Source organism: Barbatula barbatula, assembly GCF_947034865.1.
Source record: "Barbatula barbatula genome assembly, chromosome: 3".
Taxonomy (NCBI): Eukaryota; Metazoa; Chordata; class Actinopteri; order Cypriniformes; family Nemacheilidae; genus Barbatula; species Barbatula barbatula.
Window position 1 is genome coordinate 21,918,904 of NC_136764.1, and position 13,013 is coordinate 21,931,916.

The 13,013-nt window shown below is 39.7% G+C and overlaps 2 protein-coding genes across 2 annotated transcripts; both read left to right on the top strand.

Moving 5' to 3' along the window:
* Positions 1–49: 49 nt before the first annotated feature.
* Positions 50–2,026, top strand: rnf182 (ring finger protein 182). The gene has a single exon (XM_079452571.1). The coding sequence runs from the start codon at positions 158–160 to the stop codon at positions 899–901; it is 744 nt and encodes a 247-aa protein (XP_079308697.1). The 5' UTR covers positions 50–157; the 3' UTR covers positions 902–2,026.
* Positions 1,717–12,996, top strand: ranbp9 (RAN binding protein 9). Its single transcript, XM_079452570.1, has 14 exons — positions 1,717–2,891; positions 4,114–4,225; positions 4,512–4,564; positions 6,140–6,307; positions 6,620–6,642; positions 7,498–7,682; positions 7,803–7,915; positions 8,040–8,148; positions 8,239–8,393; positions 8,524–8,665; positions 10,709–10,830; positions 11,258–11,409; positions 11,544–11,655; positions 11,743–12,996. Exons 1-14 carry the CDS (start codon positions 2,675–2,677, stop codon positions 11,871–11,873), a joined length of 1,794 nt encoding a protein of 597 aa, XP_079308696.1. The 5' UTR covers positions 1,717–2,674; the 3' UTR covers positions 11,874–12,996.
* The last annotated feature ends 17 nt before the right edge of the window (positions 12,997–13,013 follow it).

Here is a 13,013-nt window from a genome sequence, read left to right on the forward strand (position 1 = left end):
TGGCCTCTCCCCACCATTCCACAGAGTGCATGAAACGTTCCTCAGCACAAACCCGTCGGGAGCTGCACAGGACACCATCCAGACACCAGAAGTGACCATGTTCCCACACAGCTTTGACTACAACCAGCCGATGAAAAAGCGTTGAGAGGAAGATGACATGATGGGACAGTTCCCAGAGGATGCGATGGGTGGCTTCACCACGGAAGAATTGGAATGCAAGATCTGCTACTGTGCTTACAGCCTGTCAAGCCGACGTCCGAAGGTACTTGAGTGCTGTCATTATCTGTGTGCCAAGTGCCTTGCAAAAATCCTAGATTTGGGTGAAGCGTCTCCCAATGCAGTGGTCTGCCCGTTTTGCCGCTACATCACAGACCTTCCTGGGGAGGCCGTGGACAATCTACCAGATGAGTACAACCTGGTGACAGCACTTTCCATACAGAAACGGAAACATCAGAACCTGCTTGAGAGGCCGGGCGAGGTTGTCCTCAGCCCCAGACACCTTACTTCCCTGGTGGGTCACTCTGCCTCGGCCTCCGCGACTTCCCTTCGTTCCAATTACGTGGTCATCACTATTATGGAAGCTCAACAGGAGGCTGTTATACCACCTCCACGTAGGGATTACCGCTCATCCAGTCTGGACTCCATGGCCTCTGTCACACAGAGATGGACAGTGTGGAACTGTGCTGCTCTACTATGCCAGACTTTAGCACAGGCTCTGGTTTGGCTGCTTGGTCTGCTCTATTTTAGCTCATTGCCTTTAGGCGTCTATCTACTAATCATGCAGGTTACAACGCTGGGGGTGCTGCTGGTCAGTGTGGTTCCTATCAGTCTTCTCATTATTGTGGTGTACGGCCTATGCCAATGTCTCTGCCGTGAGCTTTGGGACTGTGTTCCAATGTAACAACCAAAACAAAAAATGTATATGGTGGATTTTTTGTGACTGGATGTGCCAATGGCCCTCAAGGTTTGTGGAGACTCAATATAAACGCAGAGCATGGATGAAATCTTGAGTACATTAAATGTATTATGTACATTCAATTGAATTGATGAACAATGTATGAAATAGAAAAGTGTATTGATTTAATACAACACAATGTTATCTACTTTGACAAAATGATCTACCACATATGTTTAATAACAGTCTGTATATAATTGTTTAGTGTGCCTAAAAGAACAATTCAGTAACTCTTTGTGTACTGTAGGTTTACTGATATAAGCCGTTTCTGTAAAAGAAAATAATACAAATTTGGTTACATATGTGAAGTTATTGCAGGCTTACCATATGCTGTTAACCTACAACATATTCTGAACTTGTGAGTGGGTCATATTTTATAAAAAAAAACTACATCATTCTGTTATGTTTGATATCTTTGAGGTTATGTTGTTATTCTATTTTACTTGTGTCAGAAGGTTTCAACTATCAAGAACCATTAATTTAACACGCAAATGTTAAATTCCACAACGATGTTGGAAAATGCACTTTACAGATACAGTGTCCAGAAATACCTTGCATTCCAAGACAAAGGTTAATTTTGACCAATTTGTCATTATGTCTTAGATCTATATCACTTGGTACAGATTCCTGAACACAACATTACACAAATATAACATATGACAGTCTGGTAAAACCCAGCTAAGGGTCATTTTTGGTGATTTACGGTTTTCTACATAAAATCATCCTAAATAATGTAACAAACATTCTGTGAAAATATCATCTTGATCTCTTTAATGTTGACTGAGTAAGACCATGTCAAAAGCTGAAATCACAGTGAAACGTATGGAAATCAATCTTTGATGCTGTTATCTCAGAACAAGATTTTGAGACTTCAGCCTGGTTTTCACAGAACGGATCACGATAATTAAATTTCACCTTTACACAAAAAACGTGAAGACTTGTTGGGAAAGTACTATTATTGACACATTTTAAACAGTCTATTTCAATGAATGTCCCTGCAAATGTTTGGTGCAGCCCAACCATTCCCACTAGGCCTAACCCTGCCATTCATTTGTTTTTTCATTTGCATGCTAAATCAATAAAATAAACACAAATACACAATTGATTTGATTACTTTTTCTTAAAAGTCTGATAGGCCTGTTTGATGCGCGGAAATGTGTGTTCCTAACTCGTACCACACCACTAACTTATTATACTGACTGAATAAGCCCAAAAGCTGAAATATGGTGCATTACAACAACGGTGTTAAGGTAGCTTATGTCTAGTCATGTACCAAGTCCTCGAGGAAGTGTGACTGGACCTTGAAAGAACCAATCAGATCACCGGATTTCACACTAACAACAAACAAAAGATCGGGCTTCCCTCTGCTGCTGTCTTTTTTATCTCTTTAACCCCAAGTAGTCTGTCCGATCTGCTGCATGTCGTCTTGAAAAGCAAGAATCAACTTTCTGGATGTCCGTTGTGTCTTTATTAGCTGCCGTTTTGGTGTATCGGAGTGATTCACATTCTCTAGCGTCTTGCTAACTCTATCAGTTCGCCCGTTTGGCTAATCGCCGTTAGCCGACTGGCTATCCGATCCGAATTAAACCCCCTAAATCTCGGCTGCTCTTCTCTTGCGGTGTCTGACAGTGGTCGCTTTTGCCACTGGACGCAGTTAGAAAGCTGCCCAGCTAAAGATAGCTGGAAGCTGTCGGTATTGAGGACAGAAATCGGATCGCGATGTCAGGACCGTCGTCGGGCTGTGGGTTTCTTATGTCCGTTGTCGTCCACGGAGACTTGGCTCTCAACGAGCAGGAAAAAGAGCTCAACCAGCGACTTAAACGCCTTTATCCGGCAGTCAACGAACAGGAGACCCCTTTGCCAAGATCCTGGAGCCCCAAAGACAAATTCAGCTATATCGGCCTGTCTCAGAACAACCTCCGGGTGCATTATAAAGGTAACGATGCTAACAGCAACCGAGGACAAGCAGCACAATTGCAAGTTGTTTACATGCTACACATTCGGCTCATTAGCGAGGTTAGCATGCTTGTGTCGCGTTGCACGTTTGATTTATGATATTTATAAGAAAATATTATTGGATAGACTCCGTAAATCGAACCGATTCGCTTCCTTTTCGTGCTTAAAATCGTTTCGATCTTGAGTGATCATCGAGCGTACTAATAGCGTGTATCCAACCAAACGACTAACTAGCACAGTATTTTCTTTCAAAATAGCCTCTCATTAGCATGATTTTAGCCTCACTCATGGCCAGTAACTTAATTTAGCTAAAGGTAATCATAAATACGTTTGATAATAAACGACTGATTATGTGTGTGCCTGATGTTGTTTTGCGTATAACATTATATATATATCAATTGCCATGTAGCAGTAGGAGTTGAACGATCTTGACAGTATAAAGTTGGTATACTGTAGCCAAGAAATGGTGGTGAGCTTTTAGCGAGCAATGAAGATGCTTCAGTCATATCCGGGAAGCACTAAATGAGTTTCACTGCCGAAATTCTGTCATTGTGTACAAAGGCCGTGTTTTCATAAAAATCGCCCATCTTCCTTAACCAGACTGTCAGTGAGCAAGCCTGGCGGATAAGATCGAGCAAGGCCTGTATGTGTGCGTCTCCTGAGGCAGATTTTCTGCCACCGCATTTGTGTGAGGCTGTTATAGGAATATGACAGATGAAGAATAGCTGTAACTCAGTGTAATGCATGTAGCTGTTCAACAAGGTTCTGTAATACACTGATTTGGATTCTTGATGGCGGTCAGTGAAATGTCTGCCACTTCCCTTAGCTGAGTCATAAAGGCAGGCCACAGGATTATTGAGAGTGCTGACGACAGGTAGGGTTCAGGTAGACGGATTTGTAGGACAGATATATTTAAATATTGTAATAAACCTGATTATGATTGTCTAAACTGCACGCCACCAATCTGTTGGTTATTATTTACTTTGCATATTCATATGAAATTAGCTGTGCCATTTAAAACATGTGAAAGTAAAGGTGCTTTTGCCTAGCAAAATCATATTACAGGGATTCTCCAAAATATTGCTTATACATTTCTGATATAGTGTTTTTGGTGATGGTACGCTGTTACAAACGTTCCACATGCTCCTCGTAAGTGATGACAATTATTCACACCTATGAAAACTTGTGTTTCTGTCATCCAGGTCATGGAAAGACTCCAAAAGATGCGGCATCTGTCCGTGCAACACACCCTATACCAGCTGCGTGTGGGGTTTATTACTTTGAGGTCAAAATCATCAGTAAAGGACGAGATGGGTAAGTGAAGAATAATTTTACAACAGTTTTCAATTTGATTTAGGATTATGAGGAGAATAATTTGGCCATCATTTTTTACTTATCTCAGTGTTGTTCCAAACCTGTATATACTATAAACCGTCATTGAATGGATATTAAGCTTTTTTGTTGAATGGCCAAAATACAGCCTTTGTTTGGAATGACATTAAAGTGAAACTGTAACTGTATTTTCAATAAAAAAGAGCATCTTCACTTTAAGAGTACCACGATGTAATTTCTTTTAATGCATTTTGTGTCTAATGATCAGGTACATGGGGATTGGCCTATCGGCTCAAGGTGTCAACATGAACAGACTCCCAGGTACAGCAGATTTCAGATTTGAATGATTCATTTTTAGCACAGTGTTAATCCTTAAATTTGCAGCAATGTAAGGTATGTTATGTAGTCAAATTGTGTCTGAAGTATTTGAAACACTTTCTCTTCCTGAACCATAGAGGGACAGGATTAGTAGTTTAGAGGAAGTTAGTTGGCATGTTAAGCTTGATGACACTGGGTGGTTCCTCTCTGGGGCTGCAGCTTGCCAGAGAGATAAGAGCTGAGAGGGAGCTCAGTGATGTCTTCTAGGGGTGGGTGGTGCAAACAAAATCTCATTACATAATGAGTAGGGATGTAACGGTTCACTCAGCTCACGATTCACGATTCTGATCTTCAATGCAATTTCATTCACAATTTTTTTTATAGAATGGGTTGAGAGAAATGAACAATGAACAATTGCCCTTTTATCCTTTTTCTAATGTTGCACATTGTCGTATTTTATGTCAAATAACTAAATTGCAGTTTTAAAAAAAGTCTCTTTAATATAAACAAACTAAGACTTTGTCTGTGCTTTTCCTAACTTTAACTTTTTTAAGAAATATCAGCATATCTACATTTAGGAAAAAAAACTGTGGCCCCTGCGGTTCAATACATGAACTGCGGTTCTTTTAACCTCGCAACCGATTTGTCACATATTATAATCCATTCACGGTGTATCTTTATATCCCTAATAATGAGTATTTCTTTTCAGATTATGTTATACTAAAGTTTAAACCATAAGACTAAAAAGACAGATCCATATTATTAAATGGGTTAAATTCTAAGGGTCCGCTTGCTAAATAGGGCAAAATAAAATAAAAAGCACAGATGCGAGTGGACAAAATTGTAGTCCTATAATGACCAACGCAATCGAGTTGAAGCCGCACAAATGAGCTCAAGTGCTTTGGGTGTTAAATGAAGCGGCAAACACCAGTACAATAATGAGCACAAAACCTTAGTAAGTAGCGTACTTTGTAATGTACTAACGTAGTGATCTCCGCCTATGAAATTTGCGTCTAAAGAGAAAACTATTACATATGTAGTATGGTCAGTCACAAAAACAGCTGTGTCCATGCATTTTCAGCGCAAATTTTCACTGTAAATATGACACTGTAAATATAAGTTTCTTAACGCCAAAGAGTCGTTTATGCTATCGCAAGCTGTTAGTAAATCTGGCCCTAAATGTGACATCTAAATTTAAAGGCGTGTTATAATAATGCCAATATACACATCTGTGAATTTGCTATTGATGCTATAAGTTGCTTGGCAACTGTACATAATTTGGCACAGCATGAAGCACAATTTCACATAATCCTTTATAACACTTCATTCCTCATCTTGACATGTTGGGGACACAGCTCACTCTGTGTTTTTATATTATTTTGTGAATCATCACATGTAAATAGCAGAAATCAGTCATGCCCACTTAATAGCAGCACGCATCTGTCTTCTTTAAAAGAATTGGTATTCCATTCTTGTCAGATGGCACATTTCTGCTAGTACATCTTATATATAATATATAGTGTTTTTCTTCTTCATTGTCCTCCAGAATGCAGTATGTTTACAATGTTCTGTCCTCAGGTTGGGATAAACACTCGTATGGCTACCATGGGGACGACGGCCACTCCTTCTGCTCTTCTGGCACTGGGCAGGCTTATGGTCCCACATTTACAACAGGCGACGTGATTGGCTGCTGTGTGAACCTTATTAACAATACCTGTTTCTACACAAAAAATGGCCACAGTCTAGGTACTAAACATAAATGAAACCACTTTACGACTATGTTACTGGAGATTGTGGAGCTGAATAAATTCAATACAATGGAAGTTGACATTATTATTCACACCTAAAAATGTCGATAAAATGTATTTGTGGCTTACATATTTTACAGTTTAATAGGAATAGTTTATTTGTTATTTAGGTTGTTAGCTTTTTAGATGATATCCGCAGATTATACAGGAGGTATAGCAGCAGTTTTGGTCGTAAGCACACATTGAATTCCCACAATTAAGCAGCTTTGATTGACTTTAATGATGCAATTGTCTGTTGTTGTTTTTTCAGGGATTGCTTTTACAGATTTACCGGTAAGTCCACTTTATATCTTGTTATTGTACATAATATTAGTCCTGTTGTCTTTGTTAAGGTCATAGGGTAATCCGATATTCGTTTGTTGACCGCTCCAACACTCCTCCATTTTAGATATTGTGGGGGAAACCATTTGCTATTGTTTTGTCGTTTCCTTCCTTGCTTCATTTTTCAAGATGTTGGACTGACGGCCCCAAACCATTTCTCTCACTGAGACCTGTTTGGGGCTAAAACAATAATCCATTGAGCAGAAAACACATTTGGCTGATTACCAGCATTCATGTTACTCTGAGAACTTCTGTAAAGTATGTCAGTTTAGCAGCCCTGACCTTTCTTTCTATTGGGCCATGAGCACAGACCCCTTCAGTTATTTTCCTGATGTGTGTTTGCCCACTAAGCTGACCGCTAAATCAACATTTTAATTGTATAGTTATATCCTGCATCCTTGCTCTTTTTGCTTTTCTCTGCAACATTATCTGAAGTGTTCATTAGATGTGACATTCCTAAAGTCATATATATTTTTGGATGAGTCACCAATTTTGAACATTTTCTGTGCATAAATGTGTCAAATGGCCAAGTTGCTTATGGTCTCTTATTTGTTAAACCCTAGCAGAGGCACACATTTGTCTTGAGGAAGTCTTATTGTGCCGATGTGTACATCATTACTTAATGTAGCGTATCTAAGTCAGTTGACTACACTACTGTCTAAGCAAACAGATCCGATTTAATCTGATGACAGTGCTCTGTCAACAAAATCGTAAAAATCTGATTGAAATCAAACTGGATTTACACGCTTTCCATTTACACGCTTAAATAAATCTGCAAATCTCATCCACATTTTTTTTCCTTTGCAGCCCAACCTGTACCCCACAGTGGGTCTACAGACCCCAGGAGAGGTCGTGGATGCCAATTTTGGGCAGCACCCATTTGTCTTTGATATTGAGGATTACATGCGTGAATGGAGAACCAAGATTCAAACCCAGATTGACCGCTTCCCTATTGGGGAAAGAGAGGGAGAATGGCAGGCCATGATTCAGAAGTGAGAACATCTCTTTAGATCTATTTACATCTATTTAGTTAACTGATAGAGGAACATATTTTTCTGCATATCTCTACAGTTCATGGTAACTTATTCACTCTGTTCTGTCTCTCTGTTTAGAATGGTGGCCTCTTATCTGGTTCACCACAGCTACTGTGCCACCGCTGAAGCCTTCGCTAAATCCACTGACCAGGCTGTACATGAGGAACTTGCTTCTATCAAAAACAGACAGAGTCGGTTACATAACTTAAATCAAATCAAACTGATCGCTTTTTATTTTACTTTTAGCAATCAGGGTTGCTAACACAAAGGTCGAGGTTCATTTCAAAGTCAATGATTTCACATTTGCGATTGCAGAGATCCAGAAGCTGGTCCTGTCTGGCAGAATGGGAGAGGCTATAGAGACCACTCAACAACTTTACCCCAACCTGCTAGAGAGAAGCCCAGACCTCCTCTTCATGTTGAAGTGAGTGTGATGGGTGAAAACTCATAAACATAAATACGTTATGCACTGAGAATGTATTTATAAAGAGCCTGTTTGTCTGTTCTTTTCCAGAGTCAGGCAGTTTATTGAGATGGTGAATGGCACTGACAGTGAGGTCAGGTGTCTGGGTGGGAGGAGCCCTAAATCACAGGATAGTTACCCAGGCTCCCCACGCCTCTTCAGCAGTCCTGTTCACAAAGCCAGCAATTCCCAGGCCAACCAGACAGGTATCATACCGCAGAATGATGCAGTGGCAGTACATTCAATTAACATTAAAATCTTCAAAGCAGAGCAATGTGATAGGGAGATGTTATCATCGGTTCTTCATTGATCATGTGTGCTTCCCTCTGTCTGTAGGATTTGATAGTAATTACTGTAATGGAGTTACATCAAGTAAAGGTCACACCTCAGCTCATAGTCACAAGCCGTGTCCCACTGCCCTGCCGAGCACCGATCTCGGGGTCCTGAATGGCAGTCGTGCCCAGCAGACCAGCGTGAGGTATGTCTTTGTTCCATAGTACATAGAAATGTACACGTTGCAACGATTTACTTAACCGCAGTACTTTTTACTTTTAATATTTAAATTACAAATGGATAGCACAGTGTGCACCACACAGCTTGTGTAATGAATTTAGGCGGGCAATTTTTGTTCATTATAAAATAGTTGTATGGCAGGGTTGAGCAATTCTGTCCAAAATTATTTTTGTTATGCTGGTGGTCTCCACATCCACAATGTGGAGTCTAAACATGTTTTATAGTCTGTGGAAGGCGTAGGACCAGCTGTTTGTCCAGCAAGGAGCCTAAAGTTTTCTGAGAAGACCGCCTTTAACCACAAATAAAAATAATTTTCTCCCTTTCACCCTAAGCTGTATGACACACAAAGATACCGAATGGCTTCAGAAAGCTTAGAAAGTAGTAATAGGTTTGGAGAACAGTTGCCTAAAAGTTAGAAGGGCAATTCCAGCGTTCTGGACATGACATTTTGCACTATTGACGTGACAAAAATGCTCAGAGAATGTATTTGTTACGAATATATTAAACCATCTTGTTTTTTATTTTACTTGACCCCTGTTGACAGAGTTTAAACTTCAGAAAAATGTCAGTCTTTAGGGCTTTTCACACTTTAAAATCTTTAACCCTGTGTTATTCTAAACCCCAGGTAAACAGAATCCTGGGTTATCTGCGTATATTTGACTAGGGGTCAAACCCTCGGTATTCATAACCTGACAATTCACACAGTACATCACTAAACCCTGGGTTAACATTTGCATATTTGCAGTGTCAACAGTCATGATTGGATAAATACTGCAGGGTCAAACTAACTGAATATAAATAGTGCGTGGACCATTTCAATAACCAAATACCTCGTTTTGCATCCGGGGGAAAATTACGCCTCCTCAAATCCTTTTTGGCTGTTTTAAGCCTCCAAGAAGGTACTTATTCAATTAAATAAGAAACTCAAAGGAGTTTCTGTGACTGTTTGTGAAATGAGGTAAGCGCTGTTCAGTTTTTGCATGTCTTCTAAGCGTCTGTTCGTCTCATTCTACCCATTTCGTTTCACACTGCTGACGTTTGGCACCGCAATGCAGGGTTAACCCTGCAAAAGAGGTGTTTACCCTTCTTCAAAGCAACGTTTCATAACCCCGGGTAAAATGCAGGGATAACTCCGCTTCTTGAATCAAGACAAAAAATGAACTAAATGACCACAAATATGAAATTTCATTTAATTTGTACTTAAAACAAGCAAAACAAGTCTGCCAATGGGGTAATAAAATAGTCTTGAATTTAGTGACTAAGAAAAAAGTTATTCAAGATTATGTTTCTTATCCTATTGGAAGAATTTTTGCTTGTTTTAAGGAAATATTCACTGAAATATCATATTTGTTGTCTAAAAACAAGCCTTAGTTTCTTAGGTATTTTTGCTCATCAAGAAAATGCATCTTGATTCAAGAATCTTTAGACATCTGTATTGGAAAGCAAGACAAACACACTAAGTAAGAAAGTCATTTTTTGCATAATGCTAAAGCGGGGTTTAGAATGAAGCTAGTCTGGGGTTAAGTGTGTGAAAAGCCCTTTGTAAAAGTATGAACACGCGTTAAATAAACATGTCACAAATGGCACAAAAAAGTTTTTTTATTTTGTAGGATTTCTGTGAATTAAAAACAAAGCAATAATACTGAATCAATGGAGAAGGGATGCCTCTTAATAGAACATAGAATAGGTCTATAATACTTTATTTACATTTTCATGTGTCCATTTATGAGGAATATAAACCGTTATGGATGTGACAATCCTGAAAATGGCACTTTACCCAACTATGAAAAATCAAGCACTTTACAAAGAAATTTCAAGAGAGACCTCACGTGGGTATTTGAACCACCAAATGTTGATATCTCTGCTGTTAGCATGGTTAATCTTACTTTTTTCATTGTAAGTTGACATTTTCACAGAATTACCCAAAACATCTTAAAAAAAGGTAGATTTTCTTTAGATGATGTTGTCGTCGTTTTTGTGCTGAAAAAATTTTGAATCTGTCTCGCAGCGCTGAGGTGGAGATGGAGGTTGATCACTTTTCAAATGGAGTGTCTGAATCCTCTTCCAATGGATTTCTGAATGGCAGCTCTGCACATGGGGCCGAGCTGGAGGATTGTGATGCAGATATGGGTGAGAAAATGATTTAGTCTTACTCATAAAACAAACATCTAGGGAAGTACCTCTGAGTGACCATATATGCCATTTTTCCCAGACGCGTCCTGGCCAGGATTTCTAAGCAGCATCTTAATTTGAAGGCTGCGTCCTCCGGAGGTGGCATTTTTTTAGGCACATACGTCATTGCGGTTGTCTCATTTGAGAGAAAAAACATTTTAAAATAAATATTTATTTATCTTAAGACGTAATCATTGTAGTTTTTGAAATGTAACTGTTGCTTTCCCGATATAAAACCTGAAATAATAGAAAATAGAAATCCTGGCCAGGACACGTCCGGGGGAAATGGCACGTATGGGCACCCTAGTATAAGAAATAGAAACCCTCTGGTTAGTTGTATCAAACAAATATGTCAGACTGAATGTATAAAACTGTCTTTGCACAGAGGTGGATGGCACACAATCTAAGAGGCAGTTATGTGGGGGGAGCCAGGCAGCCATTGAGAGAATGATCCAGTTTGGTCGAGAGGTACAGAGCATGAGCGAACACTTGCGGCGTGAACAGGGCAAGAATTCAGCCAATAAGAAGATGCTGAAGGTACTGACGTCATAATGAACATGTTCATATAAAGGTGTAGTTTGGAATTGAAGTAAGATTATCTTCAGTGACCGTACATTTACAAGATTTATTAACTTTATTTTATAAATAATATATTTTTATCTTCATTGCAGGATGCGTTCAGTTTGCTGGCATATTCAGATCCATGGAACAGCCCTGTGGGATACCAGCTAGACTCCATCCAGAGAGAGCCTGTCTGCTCCACCCTCAACAGTGCAATATTAGGTAAGCTTCAGTGTTTCTGTATTCAAGACATTAATGTTTAGCCTGTACTATGTGCATCTTACATGGATGTTTTTTTTTTTCCCGCAGAGACTCATAACCTGCCAAAGCAGCCTCCTTTGGCACTCGCCGTCAGCCAGGCAGCCCAGTGTCTGTCCGTTATGGCTCGCACAGGCAGCGGATCCTGCGCCTTTGCATCAGTGGATGATTACCTGCACTAGCCACAGTAGAAGCATCCTTTCAAATGATTACATGGAAGAGGCCCACATCAACCCAGACCATCCCAGACTCCCAATAAACTGGGGCCAGCTTTGAAAACATGGCCTGATGAACTGAGCCTCCGTATGGCCAGACCCATCCTGGCTCTCTGATAGACTGGATCTTCTTCACCCAGGCCTAAAGACACATTGGCAGAAGAGGGATCCTTCTAAATCCCAAATCATTATGGTGTTTATTTTCCTTTTGTCTCTTTATTTTGGGGGAGGAGGTATTGGGTGGGGGGTGCAGCAGGCACCCATTGTTTGTTTCCTTATTTTACAAGGCATGAGGAAAATTATGACATAATTAATGTTATTATCAGTAAACTTACATATAAGATATATTTGTTCTTGGTTGAAAGCTGGCAGAGTGAGAGGCCAAGTTACTAAGGTCCCAGTGCAGTAAAACTCTGCTATTTTCAGGTCTCCGCTTGTGTACTTTACCTTTAAAAATATTGAAATTATATTAACACGAGGAGTGAAACATTGTTATTTTAAAGTAAAAAAATATTAAAAACCCTGAAAACCTAACACTGCTGAAGTCATCCTTAGTGGTGGTACTTAGTATAGAGAACATTAGTGTGAGCTGTATGAGTTACACCCTTATTTGTGCAAGCGCACCCTCCCTCTGCCAACTGCACAGCAGGATTGTTCAGACACTTTGATTTGTAATTGTATTGATGTCTATGGTCTTTTCATCCACCTGATCCCTTACATCATCTTTTAAATGTTCCTCCTATTCAGTCGTTCTTGCGTCATCGTTGCCTGCACGGTTCAGACAGAAACGTGGAAATATAAGTTCATATCTAGTCCAGGAGAGGGCAAGCCTGTTCCATTGTTTTATCTCCTCCTGTTTAAGCCCCTAAGATCATCCGTACTTTTAAAAACAAGGAGAATGGTACAGTATTGTCATCAACGCTGTCTTATCATTTTCAGTAATAAAACATAAATACCCAGTTCAACAAGATATCAGGTCTGTGTTTCGGGCAAATGAGGAACTGGCTGTTGTTGTACATTAGTGATTTCTTTTGTAATTAAACCAGGATTACTTTGACTCATAGCCATACCGAGTGGCTCTTATAACATAAACCTTTTAATTGTTTT

Bases quoted from the DNA above. Each gene is read 5' to 3' on its own strand.
- rnf182 (XM_079452571.1), top strand. From the start codon at position 158: ATGATGGGACAGTTCCCAGAGGATGCGATGGGTGGCTTCACCACGGAA.
- ranbp9 (XM_079452570.1), top strand. From the start codon at position 2,675: ATGTCAGGACCGTCGTCGGGCTGTGGGTTTCTTATGTCCGTTGTCGTC. The intron at 8,666-10,708 runs GTATGTCTTTGT...TCTGTCTCGCAG, and splicing joins GCCCAGCAGACCAGCGTGAG to CGCTGAGGTGGAGATGGAGG. The intron at 11,656-11,742 runs GTAAGCTTCAGT...TTTTTCCCGCAG, and splicing joins CCTCAACAGTGCAATATTAG to AGACTCATAACCTGCCAAAG.